General features: G+C 41.2%; 1 protein-coding gene across 1 annotated transcript; it reads left to right on the top strand.

Moving 5' to 3' along the window:
• The first annotated feature begins 518 nt into the window (after positions 1 to 518).
• On the top strand, positions 519 to 25,392 carry WDFY1 (WD repeat and FYVE domain containing 1). Its single transcript, XM_065844626.2, has 12 exons — positions 519 to 742; positions 7,592 to 7,659; positions 8,002 to 8,075; positions 9,276 to 9,330; positions 10,679 to 10,829; positions 12,546 to 12,658; positions 15,247 to 15,373; positions 16,987 to 17,092; positions 19,392 to 19,493; positions 20,447 to 20,577; positions 21,689 to 21,797; positions 22,519 to 25,392. Exons 1-12 carry the CDS (start codon positions 606 to 608, stop codon positions 22,576 to 22,578), a joined length of 1,233 nt encoding a protein of 410 aa, XP_065700698.1. The 5' UTR covers positions 519 to 605; the 3' UTR covers positions 22,579 to 25,392.
• Positions 25,393 to 26,993: the final 1,601 nt, after the last annotated feature.

Below are 26,993 nucleotides of genomic sequence, written 5' to 3'. Positions count from 1 at the left end.
GCTAACTAATGTATTTCCTGTGACAACACATCCTTCCTCAGTCCATATCCCCCCATTAATTACTCCACTGGGAATATCCTTTTCTTTGCTGTCTTATCGTGGCCCCAGGCCAGCCGGGCATGGGCAGTGCACAGTGGGCTCCTCGGGGCTGTAGGGTAATGGCAATAACTGTGTTTTACAGCAGCACTTTTCCTGAGCAGAGCTCTGTGCTGTGTGTACAGGACAGCATAGCCAGCCCCACAGCCCAAGCCACAGAAACAGGTGCTTGAACCCAAGGCCACCTTGTCTTCCTTGGGAAGCCACATCCCTCCTGGAGATGACACTTCCCTCGCCGGGCTGGCTGCCAGAGACCCCACCAACAGCCCCGAAAAACTTTTAATTTCCCGCTCTTCTACGACATACGGCCTAACGGCTCCTCTATTCTAGAGCATACGCCTGGCGCCGGCCCCATACGTCAGAGATGACGTCAGCTTGTGGCTGGGAGTGCGCCGCTACACAGGGCACCTCGGCCCGGCGGGGCGGCGCCGCTACACGCAGCGTTACGGCGGCCGCCGGGCTTTCCCCGCGCCGTCAGCTGACGGGCGCCGGGCCGGTCCCGCGGCAACATGGCGGCCGAGATCCACTCGCGGCCGCAGAGCAGCCGGCCTGTCCTCCTCAGCAAGGTCGAGGGGCACCAGGACGTGGTGAGCGCCGCGCTCCTCATCCCCAAAGAGGACGGGGTCATCACGGCCAGCGAGGACAGGTGAGCGAAGGTCGTCGGCCACGGCCCGGCCGGCCGAGGCGCTTCACGGGGCGGTGAGGCCCCTCAGGACCCGCTCCCCGGCGGGGCTCAGCGAGGGGCTGGCGGGAGCAGGAGCGGGCGGGCAGGCAGGCAGGCCCGAGCGGCCCCTGGACGGGGGGAGGGTCTGCTCCCTGCGCTCGGCGGTCTGCTCCCTGCGCTCGGCGGTCTGCTCCCTGCGCTCGGCGGTCTGTTCTCCTGGCGAGGGGGATGAGCCCCCGGTCCGGAGTCCCCGGAGCCCAGTGGCGCGGGCCGGCCGGTCCCCGCGGAAGGTGGCGGGAGCGGCGGGAGCGGGCTGGGCCGGGGAGCGGAGAGCTGGGGCGGGGCGGGGGGAAAATGAGGGTTTAGGCTGTGAGATTGCCGGAGGCGCGGAGCAGTGGCTCTGCCTGCGGCCGTGAGGAAACAACCGAAGCTGAAGTTCGCTGGAGGAAAATAACGCGAACCGGGGGTAGTCTCGGGGGCAGCCTCGGGGCTGCGGCTCGGCCCGGCCGGCTGCGGGGAACGGACAGCGGCCCCTCCATCGGAAAGCGCTGCTGTGCTGTGTGTGCCTGCAGGCCCTGCGAACGAGATGGAAACGTGCTGCTCGTTTGTGTGCGTACAAGGGCTCTGCAGCGGTGATGGGCAGAATCGAAAAAGTGAGAACGCGTTTTCCTCTGCCTGCAGCTGTGCTGGCTAAATTGCTTGTAGGCATCTTACAGCTTCCCCTGTGTGTCCGGAGAGGTGGAGCTCCCCGAGCTGCTGCAGCCAAGACAAGCCCGTTCTGATGGTTCAAACCTGCTTCATTCTGGCTGAAACAGTTCAAGGGGTGAGGATCTGAGGTGGTGATGGGCTGCTGAGGACAATGGTTTCTGCTTGGAAGGGAAAATGTCTTCAGAGACTCATCCTGATCCTTGGCACTGGCTCACATAGCATGTGAAACATCTGTCACAGGAGTTGATAATGTCATTAAGCAGTTATTCAGAGTAAATGAAAGTGGAAATGAGGAAGCAGGTAGCACATAGGTCTATTGACTAGTAGAGAGGTGAGGGGTCTGCAGTGTGTTGGTGAGAGCTGGAAGTTCCCCCATGCCATGTGGAAATTGACTTTTAAATGTGGAGTAGGAGATGCTTCTTAAGAGGTCCCGTCCAGAAACGGCAGCAGTGTTTGAAAGGAGCATGTTAAAGTATGAAACGGTAGCTTGGTGGAGGGATAATTTTACTGTTGTAATATAAAACTTCTAAAACTTAATTTGGATTAATTTTTGCATGAATTCTGGTTTGAAAAGCCTGACCTTATGACACCTGGTAGGGTATGAGTGCTGGAAGTCAGAAGAACCTTAGTGTTAGCTGAACCAGTAAACTTTTTTTTTCCTTGCATTTATTAGTAGGTCAAAAAGAGCAAACAAACCAACTAGCAAAAGCATATGCTAACTTTATAAGCTTACTGTTAGCCAAGGCATTCAGGATTTGTAGGGGAGAGGGAACAAATCAAGTGCAAAGGATGTAAACTTATCCTGATTTAAGTGAAGTTTACCAGATATTGTTAGGTTTTAATCATCTGGCGTTAAAGCAACAAAATTTGTACAGGATGTGTAATGGAGCTCTTATGCAGATCAGGTAGAAACACTGCCAAATTTTTCAGACTTCTCAGTGACCTGGCAACTTAAATTCGATATTAAAAATGGGAAGCTATAGCTGCACTTATTGAAGGTTCTAAGAAGCGATAAGAATGTATTTTTCATTGGTATGCTAAGAATTGTTTTCAAGTGCCAGTTGAACTCTTCAGAAAATAGGCAGTAGAAGTAGTGGAATTTGTAGTAGTACTTCTTTAAAGTGGCTAATTGGATTCTGCCCTCCCACACACCTTTATTTTTTTTTTTTCCTGAAGATTAGTACACTTAATTCTTAGATGAGCTTTCAATTGTCAGGGCTGGAGTAAAAACTCATCACTAAATTCTAAAAGCCTGAAGTACACACACTATAAGTTTGGGGTAACTGAAGCCAAAGATTCCTTATGTTGTTTAAAGGCTATTCGAAAATATGTTTCTGAAGCACTTGCATTCAGGCTCCTATTCCTCAAAAATATTTTTTTCAGCCATCAGATTGAGTGCCTGTTGTAATGGACCATCAAAGTAGTGCTCTTAAGCACATTAAAATTAGTGTTTGGGTTATACTGTCAACTTCTAGCATGTGAAGATATCTTGGTCATTTTTCTCAAGCTTCCAGAATACTGGGGGTTGGGGTGCTGGAAGCATTCAGCACAGTGTTAACAGGATCAGAGGACAAATGGCATGTGTGCTTCTCAAACTGTACAGTTAGATATTGACATATTAAATGCTTTCATGCTCTTAGACTGTAGAGCATCATACTGTGCAATGTGTGCCCTGAAAGGTGACTGTTTAAGGGAAATTGAGTTTTGTGACTCCACAAAACAGTGGCTGCCTCTTCAGAACTTGATTTTACAGCTTAGTAGTACTTCTTATAGCTTAAAATGAAATTTCATGCCTGGTAAAGAGGTAGATGACTCCCTTCACTGAAGTAATGTTTATGTAAAAGCAGCAGGATTTAAATCTTGACCCTTTAAAGCGGTAGTACCTATTGCTTCTTGTTAAACCACAGCAGTAATTGTACCTAGCTGGCTGCAAGTGGTGACACTTGGATGTGTTAGGTGTGTTTTCTAGCTTTGATTGAAAGATGGTCTTTGTTGGTCTCTTCCCTTCCTGTGGAAGTGACTTTCTGTAGTACGTGTTGGATGACAAGTTGTGAATGGGTCTGAGCAGCTTCCTTTTTACTCCACTCTTACATGCAGTTCTTCTGGTGCCTTAGTACTGTGCAGGATGTAGTGGAATGCACCCGCCTTTCGGGTGCCAGTGTGGACTGAATCTTAACATGTTTGTGTTTGGTTTATTTTGATGTGCTTCTTGAAGGAGAGAAGAGGAAATAGCAGTTTTCAAGGGTTAAACCTGAGCAGAATTTCATGGGACAGGCTTGCAGAGGCTTCTCTGTAGCAGGCTATACCAACCTTTAAGTGTAAAGTTCTGACACTGGAGGTCGGCAGTCTGACCTGTGTTGATAGACTGTGTTGATAGGGGCCAAGGATGCAGATGCATCTTTATCTGGGCAAGTTTTGATGTCAGATAGAGACCTGTGCAAGGGGAGCAGAGGTGTTACCCACCTTTGATGTATGTACATTTCTAAGAGAAGCTTTGGGCCCCTGGCAGTTTAATTAGATCTTTAAACTTTCAGAAACAGTTGCACTGTATTATCTCTAATCTGGGATAATTCCTACATCAGATCAAAGCCTACTCACTCACATATCTGTCACCTAGAGTTTAACATGTTACCAAACTTCTTGCTCTCCTATTTGTTCACTAAAAATGGGGTGTAGGTGTTAATACTGCATAACTGATCATGCTGCCAGCAGCAGGCAAAGTACAGAGTTCAAGAAGCAAAAGAGCTACTGTGTGCCTTTTGAGTGGTGTACCAAAAGAGCAGAGCCAAAGTATTTTTGATTAGATCTTAATACAGCTGAGGCTGCAAAGTATTTCATAATAACCTGAGGAATGTGTGTACAAATTGAGTGAGGAAAACATTGGTGCACAGACATTCTCCAGGAATGTTGTAGGTTATCCTCTAGTTAGAGGAGTTGTAGTTCTTTCTATTTTAAATGATATTTCCTAGAATGAGAAGTAATGGTTCCAGGTTTTTTTGAGGGTACAAAAGATGCCATAGGAGATCTGTGAGTACCAATACAAATCTTTGAAGCCAAAAAGGGAAGCAAGAATATCTGCTGGAGTTAAATAGAAAAATTTCCCAATCTAATTTTTTGGCAGGAGACTTGCCATCTGTGACACTTTCTCAGAACTTAACCTAGAAAGGATGATTAACTCTGTGTCCCTACGGGCATCTTGCCTGACCATGGCTCCCAGACAATGTCTGGAATTGTTGCGGTGTGTCCCTCAGCCTGGGCAGGCAGCTCGGGTACCAGCTGTGAGTTGGATCCGCCTGCTCCAGGCTGGCGCCTGTTTTCTGGCAGCTGAGATAGTCCAGTGTGGGCTGCGCAGGTCTGTGATACCGTCACATCTCTGGACTTGGCCTTACTGTCCTTGTTCTCAGCAGACAGATAACTAAAGCAAGATGAGTGTTTCCCAGCTGAAGGTGGGGATGCTGAGGGATTGTAAAGCTAGTGTACAAGACCCTAAATGCAAAATGGTGGTATTATACTTACCACAGGCTGACAAGGTCTCTAGAGTCACTAGCACATCTGAATGCTGGTGTTCTGTGACCATCAGCAACTGCTGTTGCATTGAAACTGCTGCTTAAATTGCAGTATTATTTTTTTCAGTTATGGAACTTAACTATTGGTTAAAACTAATGCTTTTTATCAAATTTCTGTCACAAAAACATCAGCTGCAAGCTGTGTTCTTGAGCCTGCGTTGCACTGTGCTTAAACCAGATTCCTAATTCCATGTTTTGGGAACATGGTCAATAGCAGTATAAATACCTCTGCTTTATTTGACTACCAGAAAAATGCAGTCTGTTCTTGCTACAAAAGCAATTGTTTGTTAGTGGAATTTTGGCACAGGTTATTTGCAGACTACTGTGAAACAATCTCTTCAAATTTGCTCAATCAGAACTTTGTATAAAGCTGTCTTACACCTTATCTTTGCAAGCATGAGGCTAGCAAAGTCTAAATCTTAAACCAAAATAAGAAGCTTTTGGAAGTTAATTTTACTATCTCTTTCAGGTATTTGCTTAGACTTTCCACTTTAGTGGGGGACTGTATTGTTGATGATCAATGCACGAATTGTATTTCCAGGATGCTGTTTGCTTAGAAAAAGCAAATCCTTGCTTCCTTTGTATTAATTTCTGGTTTAGTATAATCAACCATAACACTGAGAGGAAACAAAGTCTACTTTGGGAAAATCAGCAATGCATGGCCACAATCACTGTGATAACTAGTAGTCTTTTTATATATAAAAAAAGTTACGTGTTTTTGGCTAGAAGTGAAAGTTGAATTAATAAGGGTGGAAGCTACCATCTGAGATGTTCAGAGTGGTTTGAGTATGACGTTGCTGCTTTAAAAAGCAGATTTAAAAACCATTAAAATGCACAGGTGCTAGCTCACACTACCACTGGCATTTGTGTAGTAAGAATGACTTGGAAGCATTGTTTCTTTTGCTTTCTTATGTTACTAAGAAATAGCAACTGCTCTTCTGAAGTCTTTACTTTCTGATCATGAGGCAGGGTGTGGGTTATTGTAAAGGGGAAGTGACAGCTTTTAAGATACAGTCTTGATGTTTAATGGACCGGAGTAATATGCGTTTGCCACTGAACTGGTGGAAAATTGACTTGATTCAAAGCTGAAAATTGTTGTTTTGAGGCAGTGTGTACTCAGCTGTATTGATTTAAAGGTTTAGAAAAAGGAAAGTACTACATTAAGGGTGGGCATTGTCGGCTTTATTTTTAAGTGGTCTTTTAAAGAAAAGCCCTTAAATGGATTACAAAATGAGAATGCTACCTGAAAAGTTCTAGTTCTGATGCAAGATACCAGTCTTCTCCTGTGCTCTTTTTGTTAAATTCTTAGCAGCAATCCTATATCATGTTTAGAAAACCTATCCTTTAGTTTTTTTCTAAAAAAAATCAAATACCAGGTCTTTTTTAGCTTAAAGTAAACAGAACAACTCATCTTAATGAAGTCTCTTGACAGTGTTTCCAGGTAAACATATTTACAGATTGTTTAGCTTTCTGTTTAGGAATAAGGAAGTTGGATTTAAACAGTAGCAAGGAGGCAAACAATTATTTGGAGAGGAAATTTCAAGAAGGCTTAAAATAACCTTAATGGTGTTGTCTACATGTATGCTCTTAACTTCTTGACGTAGATTCCCTTGAAATGTGCCTATTGTGGAAATGTTTTTAAATGACAATAACTTTCCACTTCCTTGCTGATTCTCTTATATTCCTTCTGCCAGTCGTGAGAGTGGTATAATGCTAAATGTTTTTCCTCTCCCCCCTGATTCTGGATGGTTACGAACTGAAATCAATTTTATAAAGAGCCTTAATATGCTATCCAAGTCATCTTGTCAACTACTTTCAATTCCCACTTGACTGGCTAATCAGTCCTGTTCATATTTAGACCAGAGGAGCAGTGGCAGTAACATTGCTTGTCCTTTGTGTTTCTACATGAGGGAGCAGAGGCATGGCTTAGGGGAAATAATACTGAACTGGATATGATGTCCACTATGGATCCATACATCAATATTTGGGGATGGAGATGTCAGTAATATGCTGATCTGGAGGATGAGGTGCTTCTGCTACTAATATTCAGTATGTGGCTTGCTGAAGGATGAGTTGCACAGAGAAGCTGTAGAAGTTCAGACTTCCATAATGGAATGACTTGTGATTCTTTATTTTTTTTAAAACATATCAAACACTTAACTTGCTATAAAACAAGCTGTGGCTTGCTCTGCCAAAGCTGGAAAGTTCCTGCAACTTGAATTTGACTTAAATCAGCTGGAGCCAAGGAGAAGGAATTAAAGGGGTCCAATATGTACAAATATCTGAGGTCAGCTGAAATAGTAGTTCCATTTCATACTTACTGAAACTCCCATCTATTAAGAGTTTTGTAGAATCCAAGGGTGGCTATGCTTAGTACTGTTATTCTTGTTATGTTAGCGTACTATTATTTCTATTATGTTTTTCCTCTAATTATTATGTTTGAGTAGCACAGAAGCTAAGAGGCTTGGAGCTGCTATACAAGTAATGAACTGATTCAGATGCAAGGGATGATGCACTTACTTAAAACTGTCTTCTTCCTGTTCTTCCCATGATGCAGAACAATACGAGTATGGCTGAAGAGAGACAGTGGACAATATTGGCCCAGCATCTATCACACCATGTCATGTAAGTACAGTGCTGGAGATGGTAAGTGATGGCCAAGCATAGCCGGGATTTTGTACCAGTGCTCTGTGTGGGAATCCCTCTCTCCCATTTCCCCATGTGCTGGATTCACTTGATCTTGAATTCAGGAACTTTGCAGCGACTCTAGCTCAGACTTTAATTTGAAACTAGCTGCCTGTTGGGTGAGATCTAAGGCGGTATTCTGTCAGAACCAGATCCTTCACTAGGTAAATCACTGTGTGGATCTGCAGTGGAAGGTGTCTCAAATGCTGGCAAATAACTCACTATGTGTATCCTAATACCTCTGTTTCAATAACTGTAATGTACTTGCCTTTTTTTTGACAGCACCATGTTCAGCCATGGCTTATCATCATGACAGCAGACGAATATTTGTAGGCCAGGATAACGGGGCTATCATGGTATGTTGCTGTGACTTTTCTTCCAAATGCAAATTAGAATTGGTTAGATTGTCTGTGAGCATCAGGTGTTGCTTGCAGCTGATGATTGGTTTTCTTTCCCTGTTTGGAATGCAGCTACTACTAAATGGCTGAACTTCTTGGCAGTTCACCTGAGATGTACATGGGAGGGCTGCAAATAAACAAGGGTTCTTCTGGCTAGATGTGAGCCAGCTCGCATCAAGAAGTCATTGAGCCATTAGTGTAGCAGCGGACCCAAGCAATTATACTTCATCAAGGAATTATTTTGAGGAGTACGTTAAGCTGGGCAGAGCACCATGGCAGGGTGCTAACAGGGGTTGTGAACTGCAGCTAGCTTGCATCTGGCCAGGGACATGGATCTGCCTGTATCGCTGTGCACCTGTCTCTGGATTTTCTTGCTGCAAATCTTTTTATGATGTAAAAATTTCAACACTAGCTCTAAAATTCCAAGAGGCAGGATTGGTTTTGTTTCCTTCTGAGAAGTCTTCTTTCTGTCTTTCTGTACTTGTGCTGTAATGTTCTCCCTCTCCTGGAGAGCAGACACATATGGCAGAACAGAAAGTGGGTCTGTATTCTTTCCCGCTTTTCTTGGCAAAAGAGGGAATCTTGTGACTCTCAGGTGCTTTAATGCTTTCCTTTCTCTATGAAAATAAGGTCAAAATAACTGTTCTATAAAGAACCAGCATACTGCATGAGCATCATAAAGTGATTTTACTGATAACTGCTGTGAATGGCCTACTCAGAACTGCATAGAATAGTGATTCTAGTGATAACTACTTGAATTTGTAAGCTGGGACTTTTAAAATTTCAGTAAGCCTAATGGATCAAATAGTGAACACTTATTTAAAACTGTCCGGTATGAAGTCCCAGATAGTTAAATCCTAAGTACTGCAAGATACAATTTTGTTTGTTCTTGCTGGGGACAAATGAGATCTTATCTCTTCCTGTAATCTTCCTTCAGCAAATTTGGTTCTGAAAGGATGCTCCCTGTTGAAAATGTAGTTCAATAATAACCTTAATTTGTAGTTGGTGTGTCAGTGTGCTATACCCCAGCCTGAGAAACTGCTAGTTTTTAGTGAGATATATTGCTGCTATGCAAATCTTGGCTGGTGAGGTTACTGCTCTTTTTTGGGTATTAGTATTGCTGTGGTATCTTTTCTAATGGTTCCACTTTGCTTTTAGGAGTTTCATATTTCAGAGGACTTTAATAAGATGAACTTTGTGAAGACCTATCCAGGTAAACTGTTAACCAATGTCTACACTAACATTTATGTGAAGGGGAGGCATCTAAAATATTTGCAAAACTGGACACTGTCACAGATCACTCAAGTCCAAATATGCTTTAAATCTGACTGACTTTCTAACTGTAATTTAGTTGGGGATAACAGCCATAAGATAAATGTTCTGTTATTGAGTAATCCTCAGTCAGCTGACTCTGGGTTGCAGTCATTATCACTAAGTTCAGTACGTCATTAGCCTGCGAGTGTAATGAGTCAGAACTAGTGAGTTCAGATTTTGCTCTTCAAGTAATTATACTACATTAACATTAGGGTAAGAGCTTTCTAAAGGTGCACTGGGGTATTTGAAATTTCCATCCATACTTTCTGTAATCACTGAGCTTGGTTACTTCTAGCTGAAGACAGTCCTTGCTTTCTCTGTCGTCTTAGGAGGGCAATAGGGATGAAAAAGACCTTATTTTTTTGGTACATAGGGAACAGAGATTGTTCTCATGTTTATGGAAATGCAAATTTCAGCATTTTCCTGCACATCTTCAAAGGAAATACGAAACTCGATTAGTGGTTAAAATTGGAATATTAATGTGAAAGACCCGAAGGAGATTCTTAAAGACTGCAGATTATGTAGTGAGACAAAGTGCAGCTTGTGGTATGACTCCCTGCCTGACACTGATAGCAGCAGTGTTCTTGCTTCGGAGAAAGACACCTTGTTCTTAAAGCAACAAAACCTCCCTTTATCATAAGAAAGATGACTTGACAAGTCCCTCAAGGGAATTACTTGGGAGTCAGGGAAGTTTCTTTCTAATGTTCATGTAATTTCATGCTTAATGGCAGTGTTCTAAACAAAGCTGGGTGGGATTTGGTTGCTATCACAGGTACAAGTTTGAATGCTTTGGACTAGATACACTTTCAGGTGCTTGAAAGCATGAATCTGGGCATAGCTCCCCTGTGGTCAGGAAAAGAGGCACTTAAAGCAAGCAGTTAAGGTTTTTAGATGTGTTACGTTCTCCCCAGAAGTCCTGGCCTAACTAGAGGAAGCTGAGGGTTTGCTTGCTCTTTAACCAGAGCATCCTGGGTATCTGGGCTGAACACAGCTTCTCTCTGTGGGAGAAAGACTTAAATTAACTGGCTGGCATGCTTGGTTCACTTAAGCCATTCAGAAGGCAAATACCACACAGAACAATGCTAACCTTTTAATTCAGCCTAGAGGCAAGTATAATAATGATGGTAAAAACATCTCCATGGGACATTGCTTAGATATCATGTTCAACCTGTGTCTCTCTGAATTAGAACCTAAGAATGCATTGCTTTGATTTTTAGGAGAAAGTAAGAATCTTTTCCTTCTCACAGCTCATCAGAATCGAGTGTCTGCTATTACTTTCTGCCTGACATCAGAGTGGGTTATCAGCACCGGTCACGACAAGTGTATCAGCTGGATGTGCACCAGGAGTGGGACTATGCTGGGGAGACATTACTTCACCTCCTGGGCTTCATGTCTACAGTATCCTTTGAAAACTGATTGCTACCCTGAAACTGGAAGAATACTTGGTTCTTTTAGCTCAATTTATTCCCTCCTTTTCCTGGAAAAAGCTAGAGCGAGATCTCTTTCAAGTCTGAAAACCCTTATTCTGATTAGATGTTTAATACCTTTATTTCTGTTAACTGTTGTTAGATGGTAGAAGGGGATGTTGTGACCTTGCCTTACAGACATCGCAGTGTGTACTGCGAGATGTTTGAGATGTTTGTCTGTAGCATCTTGTGGAAGTGACTAGTAACTGTATCTACAACCTGACCTGCATACTTCCTAGGCAAGTCACTTTGTTCGACAGATGCCAGTGTGCATTTTTATTCTTCTAGAGCACAAAGCGTTAGGAAAACTCTTTGGACTGCTTTAATTTTTCTGTCATTGCTAATATAAATCTTTTCTATCTTCAAGCTACAAGGTATATTGAAACTTTATTCATTGCTGGTAGCAATTTGTTTCTGTGCAGCTGCTTTCCTGCAAATTAGTTTTAACTGCAGCATTTGTAGCTTAAGAACTCCATTTGTCTATTCAACTGTAAGTACTTCAGGGCATTCTTTATCCTACATAAAAGACTTACAAACTCAGTAGTCTAAAATGTAATAAAAAATTTGAAGATTAGTTAAGTACTTTAAATTCTAAAACCATTTTTTAGCACTTGTTAATGGTGGCAGTTTAGACGTGGCCTGACAGTAAGTGGAAGTACTGGTATGAGAGTTAGTGGCAGTGATGTAGAAGTGTCATGATTCAAAAGCTGAAAGAGGCCAACTACATCTCTTGGAAAAAAAAACAAAGACTTCTAAAATTGCTATATGCCTGTGTAGTGCTAAGAAACTAAGAGGAATGCCACCTGCTTGGTTGCCAGCAGCATGGCTGTTCTTTGAGGTCTCCCACCTGTACAGACCCTGCCTTACTGACTGAAGAGCCGACAGGTTTGTATTGTACTGTTGCTCTTTTTGCTGTCCTTGTTTAAGAGTTCAGGGACTTTGTGTCCTGTGAAAGATTTCACATGGAGCACAGAACTTGGGTTAATACTGTGCTCTGTGTGTGTGTGTGTGTTAGGAGACTAGCTCACAATAGTCTTGATGCTTCTAAGCCTCAGTATTTGAATTCAATGGGTTCTATAGCTAATGCTATTGCAAATAATTGAACAGTTTATTAAGAAAATGGAGAAAAAAAATTACCTTTTCTATTAAGTTAAAATTAAGTTTCTTTGCTAGAAAACTAGGAGTTCGTAGGAGCAGATAGTAGGTAGGACTGAATGCCACCCAATGTCCAGTGAGGTGTTCCTGATGGTAGCTCTGTACTGCAACAAGTAGCCTGAGGAGTTCTGGCATCTCTTGTAGAAGATCATGAGTGTGTTCTGTAAATGTCTGCTAGAAATGGTCTAGATATACTTGGCTTACCTTAAACTACAGCATGAATTATCTCATGGCTTCTCCAGTGGTTTCCTAAAACATTTCTCACTTATTTTCCATATTGTCTTACCTGCACATGTAGGCAAAGGTGAAGAGAAGAGAGGAGTGAAAAGGGTTTACTGTTATGATCTCCATCTCCTTTAGAAGTAGTTATGTAAATATTTATCTGACATATTAAGATGTTCTTTTCCAATTTGTTCAGACTCTGTAGCTGACAGCTAGGCTATCTGTTTCAGTCCCGTAAAATACTCTTAAGACCACCTTGACTGGTATTCAGATATGATTATGAAACTCAGCATGCATTTGTTGGTGATTATTCTGGGCAGATCACTCTCCTGAAGCTTGAGCAGAATACGTGCTCAGTTATCACAACACTCAAAGGGCATGAAGGTAAAATAACTCTTTCCTCTTAATTCTACTTGACCTAGATTATAGTACCTCTTTGTAAATTGGGATATGTTCAGTTGGATATCTACCTCTTAAGGATAGATATTGGATAAAAAACTAGTGCAGAGTGGTAGTTATCAAACTGTTCAAAGCTGTACATACAACGGTCTCTTAAAGAACAGACATGTTCTTGGTGAGGGGAAATCTTAGCCTTATAAATACTGACAGGTATTTGTATTATAGGTGAAAAGTAAAGGTAAACAAATGCATTAATTTAAACACAAGTTATCCACTAGATGGCCACCTTTTAAAGCTTTAGTGTCCTTAACATTGAAAAGAAAGGATGAGAATTTATTACTTTTTTTTTTTTTTTTGGGTGACCTTGTAGTACTATAATAATACCTAAAGCAGCTTTAGCAACTCCCAATCTAGATTCTAAAAAGCCACTTAATTCTTCCCAATACAGACTTTGTTCTGATGAGTCTTCATGAGGTTCTAGTTCAGTTTCCTATGTTTAGCTGAAACTAAGCTATATGCAAGAAATTTAGAGAGCCTTTTAGGATCAAAACTGTCTAGTCAAAGCCAGATTTCTCATCCTGTGTGGTATAGCTGAAGTCCTTAGATGAAGAACCAAATAGTCTGTAACATGATATGGAGCTACTGTCTGCTATAATGAGTAAGGCAAGAATGCAAATCACCCAAGAATATGTAATTTAATAATGTGCTGAGAAGAAGAGACAAGACTTAGTGCCTCTTCCATGTGGCACTGCCAACTTTCAAATCAGCTAAATAGTTTGGGTAAGTCTCTGACTCGCTGGAAAAGGCTGCCTTGTTTAGTAGTACAGAGTAGACTTTGTTGAAGCTGGGTAGACTCCTGATTTGCAGCTGACTGTAAAATGATAAAGCTGGCTTTGAATGAAGGAGGCAAGCTGAGATTTTTCAAGTGATAAATGCCTCTTCTGCTTTCAAGCAGCATTTCAGATTGTTTCAGTTAAGAGCAAAATAATTCTTCTGGCCCTACAGACTCCTTTACCTCTGTGTGCTTTGGCACTAGTCTGTGCTAAAATGCAGCTCCTTGATAACTGCTTTCAGACTAACAATAGCATCTATGTCTCGACATGGCACTACTAGTTGTGCATATATTGAGTTGCGCTGGGCTTCCAGGCACCAACTTCAGCAGTCCTGTCTGTTTAGCAGACAACTTTGGCTTATATATAAATTCCCTAAGGGGATTGTGGTATTCAAAACAATGATTGATTCAGTATAGAGTTTGGTTAAATTTGAGAGGCAGAAACGGGTTTTTCTTCAATTGGTGTAATAGTAACTCCTTCATTTTTTTCCTTCTCTGCCTTTTTTTTTTTTCAAACAAACAAACAAACAAAAAACCAAAAACACCACGACACAGATTGTGTAACCTTTTTTCCTCCACAATATTTGTGTAATATTCCCAAGGCCTGTTAACTCTAAACTTAAATGGCATTAAGTTCTTCTTTGAGTGCAACTAGGTTTGCCAGACTTCAAAAATCTGACTCCATCTTGTTTCCTTTCCAGCTCTTGCCTAACTGTGACTTCAGAAGCAAGCAGGGTTTGCTTTGCAGTGCAAAGGGTTTTAGAACTTGTCTTTCAAAAATCAACTTCCAGAATTCTCCATGTTTAACAGCCTACTCTGTGTAATGCTGAGATAATACTCAAACTGCCTTTTATGGTGAGGATGGTCACTGTTCTCTTGGAGACAGCAATTCTCAAATGGGTCAGTCTGAAAATGGTATAGCCCTAAAGGAGGCAAGAAAAAAATCTCTTCCTCAAAAGAGCTGGAAAGGACTGATATTGGCTGTAATTACTATTCATCTTGCTTTCAGGCTAACAGGGTTTTTGATGACCACTGAGCAACGCTTTAAAGGGAAGGATGTCTGCGACTTCGAAACTATAGGCAGCATGAGTGACAAAATTACTTCTTTAGTCTCCTGTCCACATTACCTGCATGTGGGTTTAGTATTAGACTGCTACTGTCAGATGACTCCTTTCTTTCTATGTCTCACTAATGAGATGCACAGCCAGGTCGGACCTTCTGAAATTTAGTTTTGTAATTTAATACATAGTGGCCAGATTTGCTAACTACAGTAAAATTGTCAGGTTCTTATTCCAGCTATTTTGAGGTTGTAAATGGTTATGTAAGGGTTTACCTGTGAATGCTGCGTGCTGCCCTGCAACCACTCACCAAGCGTTTCATTGTAGATGCCAGTCTCTGCTTGGCAAGTTTTAGTACGTTTCATCTTCAAAGATCACATAGCAGCCTGCCAGCTCTTAACAACTACCTAAATACTAGGGGCAGATAGTTTGTAATTTAAACTTTCTGGCTTATTCTTTGTATCTCATTTTCTTATTAGGGATATTTTGTTCTGTTTTCAAATGCTCTTTGCCTCTCTCGCAGGACTGTATTTTGCTGTTGCATGCTGTCCTTTGCCTTAAGGCTTTCAATGTCTCTTATTATAGTAAGAGAGTACCTCAGCTTTCACTTTAATAGCCCAGAAGAGCATCATTGTGTTGGGGAGTGACTCCCTTAGATCTAATCGCATAATGTTCTTTCCTAGGAAGTATTACTTCCCTGTGGTGGGATCCTGTTCAACGACTGCTCTTCTCCGGTGCCTCTGATCACAGCATTATCATGTGGGATATTGGTGGAAGGAAGGGACGGACTCTGCTGCTCCAGGGACATCAGTATGTAATGGTGTATTGTTTTTCCTATGTGTTCTATAATGACAACAGAGTCCCAGGAAGACTAAAGAGCATGGCAAGATATTTGAATCTTGGCGAATAGTGGAGAAAATAACTTTTGGCAGAACTCTGAAGGCTTTGAAGAGCAAGAAGGATAATCAGTACTAGGAAAGCGTTACTGATAAACCTCTTTTTTTTTTTTTTTTTTTTTTTATCCATGGTTTAGAAGTAGCAAACATGAGCAGTGAGAATATAACATAAAAGTAGGTTATAGAAAGAGGTGGATAAACATCCTAAATCATCTTGCTTAGACTTTATGTAAGAGTTGCATGCGTCTGTGTTGTAAATACTTCACAATGTTGCCTATGAGGGTGGGGCTAGAAAATTAATGCGTAAGAATGTTCATGTGCCCATGTAGAATAAGCTTCAATATATTCCTGTTCTCTGTCTCCTTCTATCAGTGAGGTGATAAACTGGCTAAATTACAGGGGTGGGTCTCTAGACTTCAGAAAAGCATGTCACATCTCCACTGTTCTGTGGATTAGATAGGTGGTTGTCTGTATTTAATCAGTTCTTTATAGAAACACAACACTAGCTGCCATTTTTAAATCTAGGGCCTTAATTCAGTCTGACAGGCAGTTCGCCACTGAAGATATATTCTACTTAGAAAGTAGAGATCTTGTTTGTGCTTAAAGATGTATTTGTATAGTGTGTTCTCCTTTTGTCTAATTCCTTAGATGCCTCCATCCACTTTTGATCAAGACTGACAACCTTAGCCCTAGAACTCCTGTTAAATCTGGAGGATTTAGTTTTATGGCTGAAGAACTAATAATAGAGTACTGGTTACAAAAAAGTAACTGAAGTCAGTGAGTGGAGGACTTTGTACTGCTGTTACTGCTGCATCATGTGTCCTGCTGAAGGCTTATAACACTGTTAATTTCTCTTCAAACATCACACTTAGCATTAAACTTCATACTGAATGGGACAGTAAGTTCTTCTCAGAAGTAGAATGGCTTTTAAAATTGAACGTGGATGTTGCAAAGCAGTCTAATACTATTGAGATCCTTTGTTTAGTTTCTTAGGATAGACTTATTTTGCCATGACTCTTTATTTAGGATTAATCTATTTTATTGGTGAGTGCCTGCTTTGCTTTGCAGCTACAGACTTACTGTGGTTTGTAGCAAGAATGGAAGCTCTATCTGCTTCCGAGCTGTATCTTGAAACAAATATATTTATTTTTATTTTTCCAGTTCTCTCTGTTTGGATAACTGTCTCTCCTTGCCAACACAGAAGAGTATTTGCATGCCCACTCTGAGCCAGTTGACACTCAGCTCACTGTCAGTACTTACTGCCAGCAAATGTTAACATGGAACTGTATCTCTGGTATTCTGGTCAAGCCTGTAAGAATACTGCTAGGCAACATCCTGACAATAGGGCAGTGCTTAGGTGACAGCATCTGTTCACTCATCTTCATAGCTCTACTTAGAAGACTTAGCAAAGTGTTTGGAAGTCAGTTTTGGCTTCCTAGGTAGCTTTACAAGGATAAATTGGGCTTTGCTGGGAAACTAAGCTTCATTTAAATACTTATGGGTAAATAGTGTCTATTTTGTTTGCAGTGACAAGGTGCAGGCTATCTGTTATATCCAGCTGACACGGCAGCTGGTATCTTGTTCAGCTGATGGGGGAATTGCTGTTTGGAACATGGATATCAGCCGAGAAGAGGTAAGATCATGTCCTAGGTCAAAGATTTCTTTTTCTTCACTTTTCAGGGGCTGATGTGGCTTTGCTTGGTCAGTTCTGCAGCCTGTTTTCTTCATATTGCCTGAAACTTAAAGGATGAATGTTATTATTAAAACCCGTTCTGTTCTAGTGGCTGTCCATACTGCATTGTACCAGATGGATTCCCAGGGCAGGAGAAATGCAGGACTGGCTTGGGTCTGCTTAGAGTCTTATTGCAGTGAGACAACATGATCACTGGAATAGCTAAAGCCCTTGCTGCTGGAACACTCTAAAGCAGACAAGCCATTGGAATATAAATGGACTGTGCTTCAGCAGTCTGGAAATAAGTTCTCAACTCATGTCAAAGCAGCTAAAGAAGTGAGATGCTGTTTTTGAGATGCAGTTCAAAATGTAGAGATTAAGTCCCTAGACAACTTTTTTTTTTTTTTTAAAGACCTCAGTATACATGAACTGAGCCTGCTGTGCACATTCTTTCTGCATCAGCTCATATCCATCATAAGAGTTGAAAAGGTGCATATTATTACTATCTTTATTTAAACCATAATTGAAGGATTTAGTGTTGGTTGCACTATGAAGTAGAATATGAGGCTCAGCCTTCCTTGCCCTGTTGCTTTTCCCTAAATCAAGTGTCGTGATTAAGAGGTGTTTCCTGTCATGTTAAGCTGTCACTGTAAACACACTGAATGCTGTCTGTGATGCTCCTAACGTTTTCAGCATGATGATCTATCTTCAAAACTTTTGTGATATTATGAAGCTTTGTAGTTGCAAGGAATTTACTTATAATACAATTGGTAAAACAAGATGTGGCCGTTTTGCTTCTGGATCTGCATGCAATAATTAAGGGATCTCCTGAGTAATAGACAGTTTTAGTACAATTAAAATAACATGGTTAGAGCAGCCATGATGTCTTGGAACTCACTGGAAGAACATAATCCAGTGCAGTCCAAAACCAAAGAAAATAAATGTTTGAAGAATTATGAACACACTGTCTCTGAAACATTAGCTAGTGAGTCATGTTATAGGGTACCTTCAAACATGCAATAGTGCATGTAAGACTAAAAGATGAACTTTTTTGATTAAAAGGAGTGGTAACTCCACTGACAGTCATGCTATTGATCTTGGGCATTTCCAACTGTATGTTGGTAATAGTGTTGACAGGTTTTCACGTGTTATTTAATGCCTGAAATTAAGATGAAGAGAACAGGAAAATACCATGTTTTTCTGCTAGAGGGAACCAGAGAATAGTTTGCCTTCTCAAAAATGCCATTAAGTGAAACATGCTATTAGAAGTAACTGAAAGAAGCAGCTTGTGGTGGAGAGGCCAATAATTTCCTCTACTCTCCTCCCCACCCCTCACGCTGGACTTCTTACTCCACTTTACAATATTTTCCACTAGCATGAGGGAAGGAGGGGGATGCAATCAAGGTTGCAGGAACTGGACATCTGGTATTAAAAAATTTTCATGGAGAAGTGGTGCAACTGACAATACTATTGCTTTATTTCTATCAACAATGGATGTAAGTGAATTGAGAAGAAAAGCTTCTTTGTTCCAGCCTTCCTTCTGTTGGGTTTCAGGGAGACTCCCACATCACATGTGTAAAGGATATAGAATATACATGTTCTAATTCAAGCCTGTGTACTAGAAATATTGTGTCTGCCTTTGTCCTTTGTAAGGATGCTCAGTTGAAATATCTGAGAGTGTTGAAATATGTGAAAGCTCTATTTTCATTTGGCCTCGTCCGTTTCTGGCAGGAAAAATATGTGGGTGGGAGAAGGGATGCTTAATGAAGATGTGGGCAGGATGGAAAATGCAGATGAGTTCTTAATTATTTCAAACTGCAATCCTAGGGAAGCAGAAGAGATATTTACTTCAGAGTTTACTTCTGGAATCTACCTCTTAAAGGGAATGACTGCCTCGTAGCTTCTACAACTGGGATTACACTGGCCCTTAAAAATCACGTAGGCAACCAGAGCAGCAGTCTTGGAAAGCCTGCAGCAAGTTTAATAATTTAAATGTTAGAATTAGTTTTCTTATTAAGGCAGTAACATAACATACTGCTGTGGGCTTAAAGAGTATAGGTGGTGTATAGGTAACAAATAACTGTAGCCTTGGGTTTGGAGTTTTTTTTGTTCTAAATTTCCTCTTCACTATACCATAGGCAATTGTTGACACAGGGCATCTTTCCAAGTAAAATTTTGCTTTGGTTCTTCAAACAAACTTACTTGGCTGTTGCATGAAGAAAAGTAATTCTGATGGCTTGCATCTCTTGCTTTTTTGTAGGCTCCTCAATGGCTAGAAAGTGATTCCTGTCAGAAGTGTGAACAACCTTTCTTCTGGAATATAAAGCAAATGTGGGACACAAAAACATTAGGATTGAGGCAGGTGAGATCATTTGTTTGAGTGTTTAGCTGTGCTTCAGCACTTAAACAAAATGCAAATAGAAAACCACTAAAGCTGTTAGATCTTTTAAACTGCTGGTATTTTTGCTGCTTTGAAGTGAGGGTTCATTGGGAGGTCACAATTTCTAGGCAGTGCTAAGACATTTCTGAATTCTATGGAAACAGTTATATCAAACAGGGCAAAGCAAGCTGTGCTGGGAGTGCTCTGTTGAATTTATCTGAATATTTGTATACACTGGAGCTAATCCTAAAGTGTTTTGTCAAGTGGCATACAATATGCCAAAACTGAGCAAATTGCAGTCTAACATGGTGTAATGATGACCCTGCTCTTACTGGGCTGCAATATGAAAGCTTTTCAGATAGCTTTCTTTTTGGAGGGACTGGACAGGCACCAAGACACCTGTCTACAGGGGGTTTAAAAAAGATGGACCCAGTTTGAAATCACTTTATCTCTGCAACCACAAACTGTCCATGAATGAAACTCTTACAGTCCATACAGCAGGTGGAGGGAACACAGAACATTTAAAAAAGGTTACTAAAACTTGGTAACTCATTAAACCATTTATAAATTTTTATGTAACATGTTGGGTCCATCTTTTTGAAACAGCCTGTATTTCTGGCTTTCTTAGACTGTTATTTCCTTGGTTGCTTTTTGAAGCCTGTTTTTCCCCTACTCTCACAGAAGGAGCTTGCAAAAGGAGAAGAGAATGTATAGGAAGAGTATGGAGGTAAACTCATGAATGACCAAGACAACTGTTCAGAATTCCAGAGTCCTTGGTCTTTGCTTGAAGTAACAGAGGGTTTCCTAACAGATTGCTTCCTAGCAGGCTACAAAACAGAAGCGTTCTTGTTTTTCGGTGAACACTGGAGAAGGTAGTCAATTGGCACAATATAGTGATGTGTTTTGTTTATTTGTTTTCTTCTTCCTTCGTGAAGCATCATTGCAGAAAATGTGGGCAAGCAGTGTGTGGCAAGTGCAGCACCAAACGGTCAAGTTACCCGATCATGGGATTTGAGTTCCAGGTCCGTGTCTGTGATTCCTGTTTTGAGTCAATCAAGGATGAAGAGTGAGTATTAAGGAGGAATAAATTAAAGTAATACTGTTGAGGTGCAGAAACACCTGTGCTTGCTCCGCATCCACACACAATGCCACACAAACATGCCAAGCTGACTCTCTCCTAACAGGCCACCTTTGCCTTGGGCACTCGAAGCACTACAGTGGCAGAGATCCCTCAGCTGGCTCTGCAGGCTGATTTGGATTGGATGTGGTATTACAACTTTTTTGTCCACTCTACTTCTTCTTTTCCATTAGCCCAGTTCTAGAGTTGAAACATTTGTCTCAAGACTTCTGTTCAGGTAAAAGGATGTTGATCGCACCTAAAATTGCTAAACAGGTGCCTGACAATGCATCACAGCTACCAGGATGTGTATGCGTTAGTTCATGTACACTTACTGAAAACCGTTTCTACGGGAATGCTCTTCACAGCCCTGTGCAGGCAACTTTGGTTAAACATCATTTGCTGTCTCATTAAACTCCTCTTAGCAAGGAATGAACCCCGGTTTTATCTTATGAACAGCGTTTTACTATTCACTGTCTTGTGATCTCCTTGGATACATGGAATGCTAAAGGACCAAAGTAATCAGATGCCAATTTTGGGGGTATTTGGGACTTTTTATTGTGGTGTTGTTTGTTGGGTTTTGGTGTTGTGATGGTTTTGGTTTGTGTTTGGTGGGGTTTTTTTGTTTGTTTGTATTTGGTTTTGGTTTGTTTTTTTTTGTTTGGCGGAGTTTTGTTTGTTTGCCTTTTTTGAAAAAGGGAGGTGCTGTACCATAGCTGACTCGCTATAGCCAGCAGGAAAAAATGTAGCTGAGCTTGACTTTATAACCAAGAGTGGAATTATTTACTAATGCAGTGTCCCACTTCTGCTCTAGTATTACTAGAAGTCAGGCTGCAGAAGGCCAGGAAATGTCACATACACCTATATAACTACACAAGCAGTGCCTGAGCATGACTTGCTAATTTAATTCTGTCTCCTTTAATATGGCACTGCAGTTCTCAGGACTGATTTATTAGTACTTGAGCAAGTTAATTTTCTTGTAAGTTTATTTTGCACTGCTGTAATGATACTATCAAGCTTCATCTGATGGCTGGCTTTCATTTGAATTGTTCTCTTGCAGCCGTACTTCCTTGGCAACCTTTCATGAAGGAAAACACAACATTTCACACATGTCCATGGACATCTCCAGAGGGCTAATGGTGACTTGTGGGAGCGACCGGATTGTGAAGGTATTAGTGTACCTCCTTCCTGCATTTATTAGAGATATTTAATAGTGAACTAATGTTTGTATATACTTTTTTCATTCTGACAACTGTTGCTAGAAAGCTGGCTGTGGCCAGCAAGAATTGTATTTCTTGCAGACTGTTGTTCCTGCAGCTGAATGAGGAAATAGTCTGTGACTCCACTGTGTGGAGTCTGTAGCTGTCAGAACTGGTTACTCGGTGTCCTCTGGACAAGCAAAGCAGGCATCAATAGTAGGAGAATCTGGCAATGGCTTTAAGGACACAGACGTGATGAAATGTGCAGGCTTTCTTTACTCTGAGCTCCCTGGCTTCTTGGGGCATGCCACTAAAAGCCAAGGTTATGTCAGTGACATGGAAAACAGGCTGCTGTAGAATCTTGCTGAGCTTAGGCTATACATCCTCCATGCATGTCAAGACTGAGACTGTTCCAGTCTGTCCCTGGTTTTCTGTAAGCATATTTATAACAACTGCGTAGCACTATTAAAAACAGACCTACAGAGAACTTCTGGAAGACTCTTGAGCCATAATTTGGCTTTTAGCTTGTAAGGCTGGTATAACTCTTCATGATATTTTTCTCAAGTACAGTTTAAACAGGATTTGTTACCTTGTGCCCAGGGAGGTCTTTGTTTGCTTCTGTGCCTCTTATAAAGGTAACTTCTAGTTCTTATAATAATGCTATATAATTCTCTACAATATTTTCTTCCAGATCTGGGACATGACGCCAGTAGTTGGCTGCAGCCTTGCAACTGGCTTCTCTTCACGCTGATCCCATACCTGACAGGTTTATGCACCTTATGTACAGCAATACGCACCGAATGAATGGAATCCTTCTTAAGAATATTATCGCAAACACGGTTGCTTGATTCTTCTCCTGCTGCTGTTCCAGGATGGACAGTCACCTATGTAGAGCACAGCGTTTCTGTTGGGCTCACCAGGAATCTCCTTGGTGCAGAAGTGCGGTTTTGCAGCCTCTCAGACTAATGTAAAAAGGCTTACCTGCAATATGACACCTTGATGAAAGGACCTGTTGTTTCTCAGTTTACATATGTAGTGTTAACAATATGCTATCTCTGCTGATATATCTTGTACAGATACCTTGTAGCTAAAACATTATTAGAGTAAAATGAGTGTAGTAAATTCACAATTTGTGCGAATAGTAAAATAACTTATTTTCTCTTCCAAAAAGCAGTTCTGTAGAAATACTTTTGAGCAGTCACTGTCTAAACTGCCTCCAAAAGGTATGTTGGTTATTCCTATGGAAGGAGGAGATACTTCAAAGTGACAGGTAGCTTCATTCAGATGAGATAGTAAAAGAACCTTTGATCACACAAGATTTCCTTTATTGGCTTTCTTGTAGTGTTTGTCTTCAAGTTCAGTTATTGGTTAAATCATTTTTGTGGAGCAGCTGTTCTGTTTAGGTAGCTGGTGAGTCTTCGAACAATTCTAGGCTCTTTAAGTGGTGTTTTAGCATAGCTAGTAAACTTCTGTAGTTGTTATGAAAATGTGCAGCCCAGCTAATCTACTTCAAAGACAGGCTGTAGCTATGAGCCATATACTTTGACAACTCTATAATATTGTTAGAATGGCCTTGTTAAATGTAATGGCTAAGAAAAAATGGCCAGCTAAATTTTAGAGACTTTTTCCTGTGGAAAGGCTGATGTTTCTTTAATGGTAGGGAACCTGTCTCTTCTTAAATGCAGCATAAATTCAAATACTGCTTCGGTGTTGCTTAAAACAGATAAATACCAAGCAATAATTACTGAGGTACAGAACAGCTGCTTTTTTGCCTGCACCTGGGTCTGTTAATCCTGAGATACCTATATTGATCCTTTCCTGTTTCAGAGCTGAGAAGTATGAAGAAGAGCTGAGAGGTTTTTATGACTGTGCAGTTGACACGTACAGGAAATAACTAGTGAGATATTGTCAATAAATTGGTCTGTCAGTTGTGTGAATTTCCTACATTTGAACATTGCAAGGAGAACTTGTTTTGAAACTCCGAAAGCTAAGGTAATATGTTATAGAGTTTAAGCTTGGAGCTCTTGAGATTTCTCTGAAAACAGATGCATATGTGTGAGGACAAAAAAATGTGGGTAGGTCTGCTGGCCCAGAGTAGGTGGTGTTGCACAACTATCAGAGGTAATAGGTTCTTTTTGGCAGAGGACTTTAGGGTTAGACTGTCTTTATTTACAGCAACAATCAAATGGTGCTATGAGTGTTAGTGAATTCAAGTCCTAGGTGTGTAACTTGACACTAATAATCTGCATTGGACCATGCTGTAAGCTGAAATAGATGAAGATCGTGGTATCGTTAATATATCATGATTTACTTGCATTTTAAGCCAAAAAGCTGATAGTCTCCAAAGGGCATTAGAATCCAGAATATGTTAGTTACTGTTATTTTGGATCTGGCTTTGTCCATGTTTCCATGGGCCTTCTCTGGAAGTTGGCTTATCGGGCCACTGAAGAATAAACAAATCTCTCATGTGGGAATCTCAAAATTTGTTGCCTTCAGTTTGGGATTTAGCACTTGTCACACTGATTTGATTCATCCCTAGCTACATGCTGTATAGCTTACATTTTTTTGTGAAGGCTTATTTCTGAGCTGTTGAGAGAAAATCAGCTCATACTGGGGAAGAAAAGTTGTGGCTTTTTGCTGTTAAATCCTTCACCCTTGTAAATTAGGAAGGAACCTGAGTGGTTGAAGGGGTGTCTAAGCCCTGGTAATGCTCTGCATTCACATTCAGGCTTCCTACCTGGCTCTGGAGGAGAATGGAAGCCTTCTTCCTCGCAGCATGTAAGGCAGAACATGAGTTACGTTGGTAGAACTTGCAAGATCCTCCTGTGCTGTGGTAAGGAGGATCTAGGGTCACAGGTTAAGCCCAGTGATTGATGTAGGTGTGGGATGAATAGCATAGTTTTCAAACCAGGCGTTCTTAAACTTACACCAATGATGCTGAGGTGTAACAGCTAGCACTCCTGAGCTTCAGCCTTTTTAGTTCTGAGTAGTTGACATGCCCCTGCTCAGCATGCAGCTTCCCTTTCCCTGTGAATACTTCCTCTGCTTCTTGACAGCCACTTACATTATGGTTTTGCAACTAGATAATAATATATCCTCTACTACATATCGTTAAACCTATAGGAATCTATTTTCTGTAATCAATATACCTAAAGATAGCATCAGTTCAGATATAACCAGACAATTATGGCTGCTAAGTCATTAGTCATTTAAGTATACTCTTGGTGTTGAATGAGTAATGCTTACAAACCACTAAAGAGTGATTTTGTTTATAAACAGCTATTTTGAAGGCACATACTCTCTCATGAAACTGAACACACTTTATCAGCTCAAGCGTGCAAATACTGAGAAGGCTTGATTTGAAGCATTACTAATCTCACTTGTATAATCTCCTTCGTTGGGGCAGGGAAGGGGAGCAGAGGGTACTAATATGTGCTAATTCTTTTCTAGTTGTATTTCTGTACCCTGCATAGTTAAGAGATACTGGATAAATCTGGCCCTTGCTCCTTCTTGTCTGTTTTTTAAACTTTGATTACATGTACAATAAAATATTTCTTGATATTCACTTGGTCTATTTGGATGATCCATCTTTTCTTCCATTCTCTGAATGCACAACCCCCATTGTAGGCTCTGTCTCCTCCTTTACAGGACCTGTGTCCAAATTCTAGGTTGGAGGGAGAACTTGTCAGTGTGTTGCACTGGAGCTGAATAAGCTGGAGCAGTGGGGTTAATGGCCCATGATGAACCAGTGAGCTGAGAGACTACTGTTGCATGTTCCCAGCTAGGGATATATAGCCCTATCCTGTGTCCTGTTTGCCAGCTCATGCAGACCTCTTATCTGGTTCCCCTTCAGAGGTCTGCAAAGAGTATCAGAGGATCAAGCCCTTCCCTGAGATCCCTTGGACTTGTCTGAGGTATTAGAGAAATACTGGATGGGATGAGTAGCGTCTACAAGCTAATGGGCACAGAGGACACGAACTGCAGCCACAGAAGGTGTTTACACTTGTCTCATGATACTTTCTCACAGAGAAAGGGTGGTGACATGCTGGGAAGCATCCTCATCCTTTGCAGTCACCCACTGCTGTCACAGACTCAAATGCTCACACGTGGCACTGGCTGGCTTGCTGGCGCTGGGAATGCCACAATGTTGGCCTGTGAACATGTGGCGTAGCTCACTGCTCTCTGGGGTATTGAGGAGCAATAGAAGGAATCTGAAAGGGTTTCACAAACTCTTTCCACCTCTGAAGGGTGGCTGAGTAACCTTTGTGGTATATAGTATTTTTTGTTTTGTTTTTACAAGATGTATTTTAATCAGCTTAAACTTCTCACCCTGTTTTATAGTTTGAACCAAAACTAACTGGAAACAATGAAGCTGTTACTGATCTGTAGTCAGAAAAGCTTGCATAGACATCTGTGTAGATCATCTTATTATGATGTTTTAAATAAGGCATATGAACTCTAGATTAGTTAAGTCCAAAAATGCTTGAGAACTGCAAATGGTGTCCTCTTAGTGAAAGCACTAAAATACATGTATTGGTTTTCTAAATGAGAATGCTTTCTGCTTCTATAGCGTGAGCCTTTTTCTCCCCAACACAGAGGCAGCTCTGAGGTGCTGTAACTAATTGCCCTCCAACTCACTTGTGTACCCAGGGCCTCTTTCCAGTTTTACTATATAACCTGTGCTCACACAAAGAAGTTGAACCATGTTCTTTGACTTACTCTTGATGTTTTCTGCACTCTTGATGTTTTCTGCTAATTCAGGTGGGACTGACTGTCCTGTCTGCAGACTATTTGGTATGTTTGTTCCTAATTTGCTTTTTGTCACAAAGATATGTTGCCTTACATCTAGCTGTTATAACTGAGTTACTAAGTCAGTCCTGTCTATTCTGTTTGCAAAGGCCCCTGTATGCTATGAATCATATGTGGTGTGAGACACCCAGAGGCTTCAGTATCTCTTAGAATTTATCCAGCTCAAAGCCAATATAAATTTATGTAGAAATACAGGCTGACTGTAGGATTTCCCATCTGTATGTTTATGTGTGGTCTTTCCATTTTTCCTTTGAAATGTTTCATATAACCCCGTTCTTCAGGAAACTGGTGTGCAATAGCAAATGTTGTGGAGGTACATGCTTTCTTCTCCTTTACCTTGTTTATCAGGAAAGACAC

The sequence above is a fragment of the Patagioenas fasciata genome, chromosome 9, assembly GCF_037038585.1.
Source record: "Patagioenas fasciata isolate bPatFas1 chromosome 9, bPatFas1.hap1, whole genome shotgun sequence".
Taxonomy (NCBI): domain Eukaryota; kingdom Metazoa; phylum Chordata; class Aves; order Columbiformes; family Columbidae; genus Patagioenas; species Patagioenas fasciata.
The sequence above is the reverse complement of the archived record's forward strand: the minus strand, read 5'-3'. Positions and strand labels throughout refer to the sequence as shown.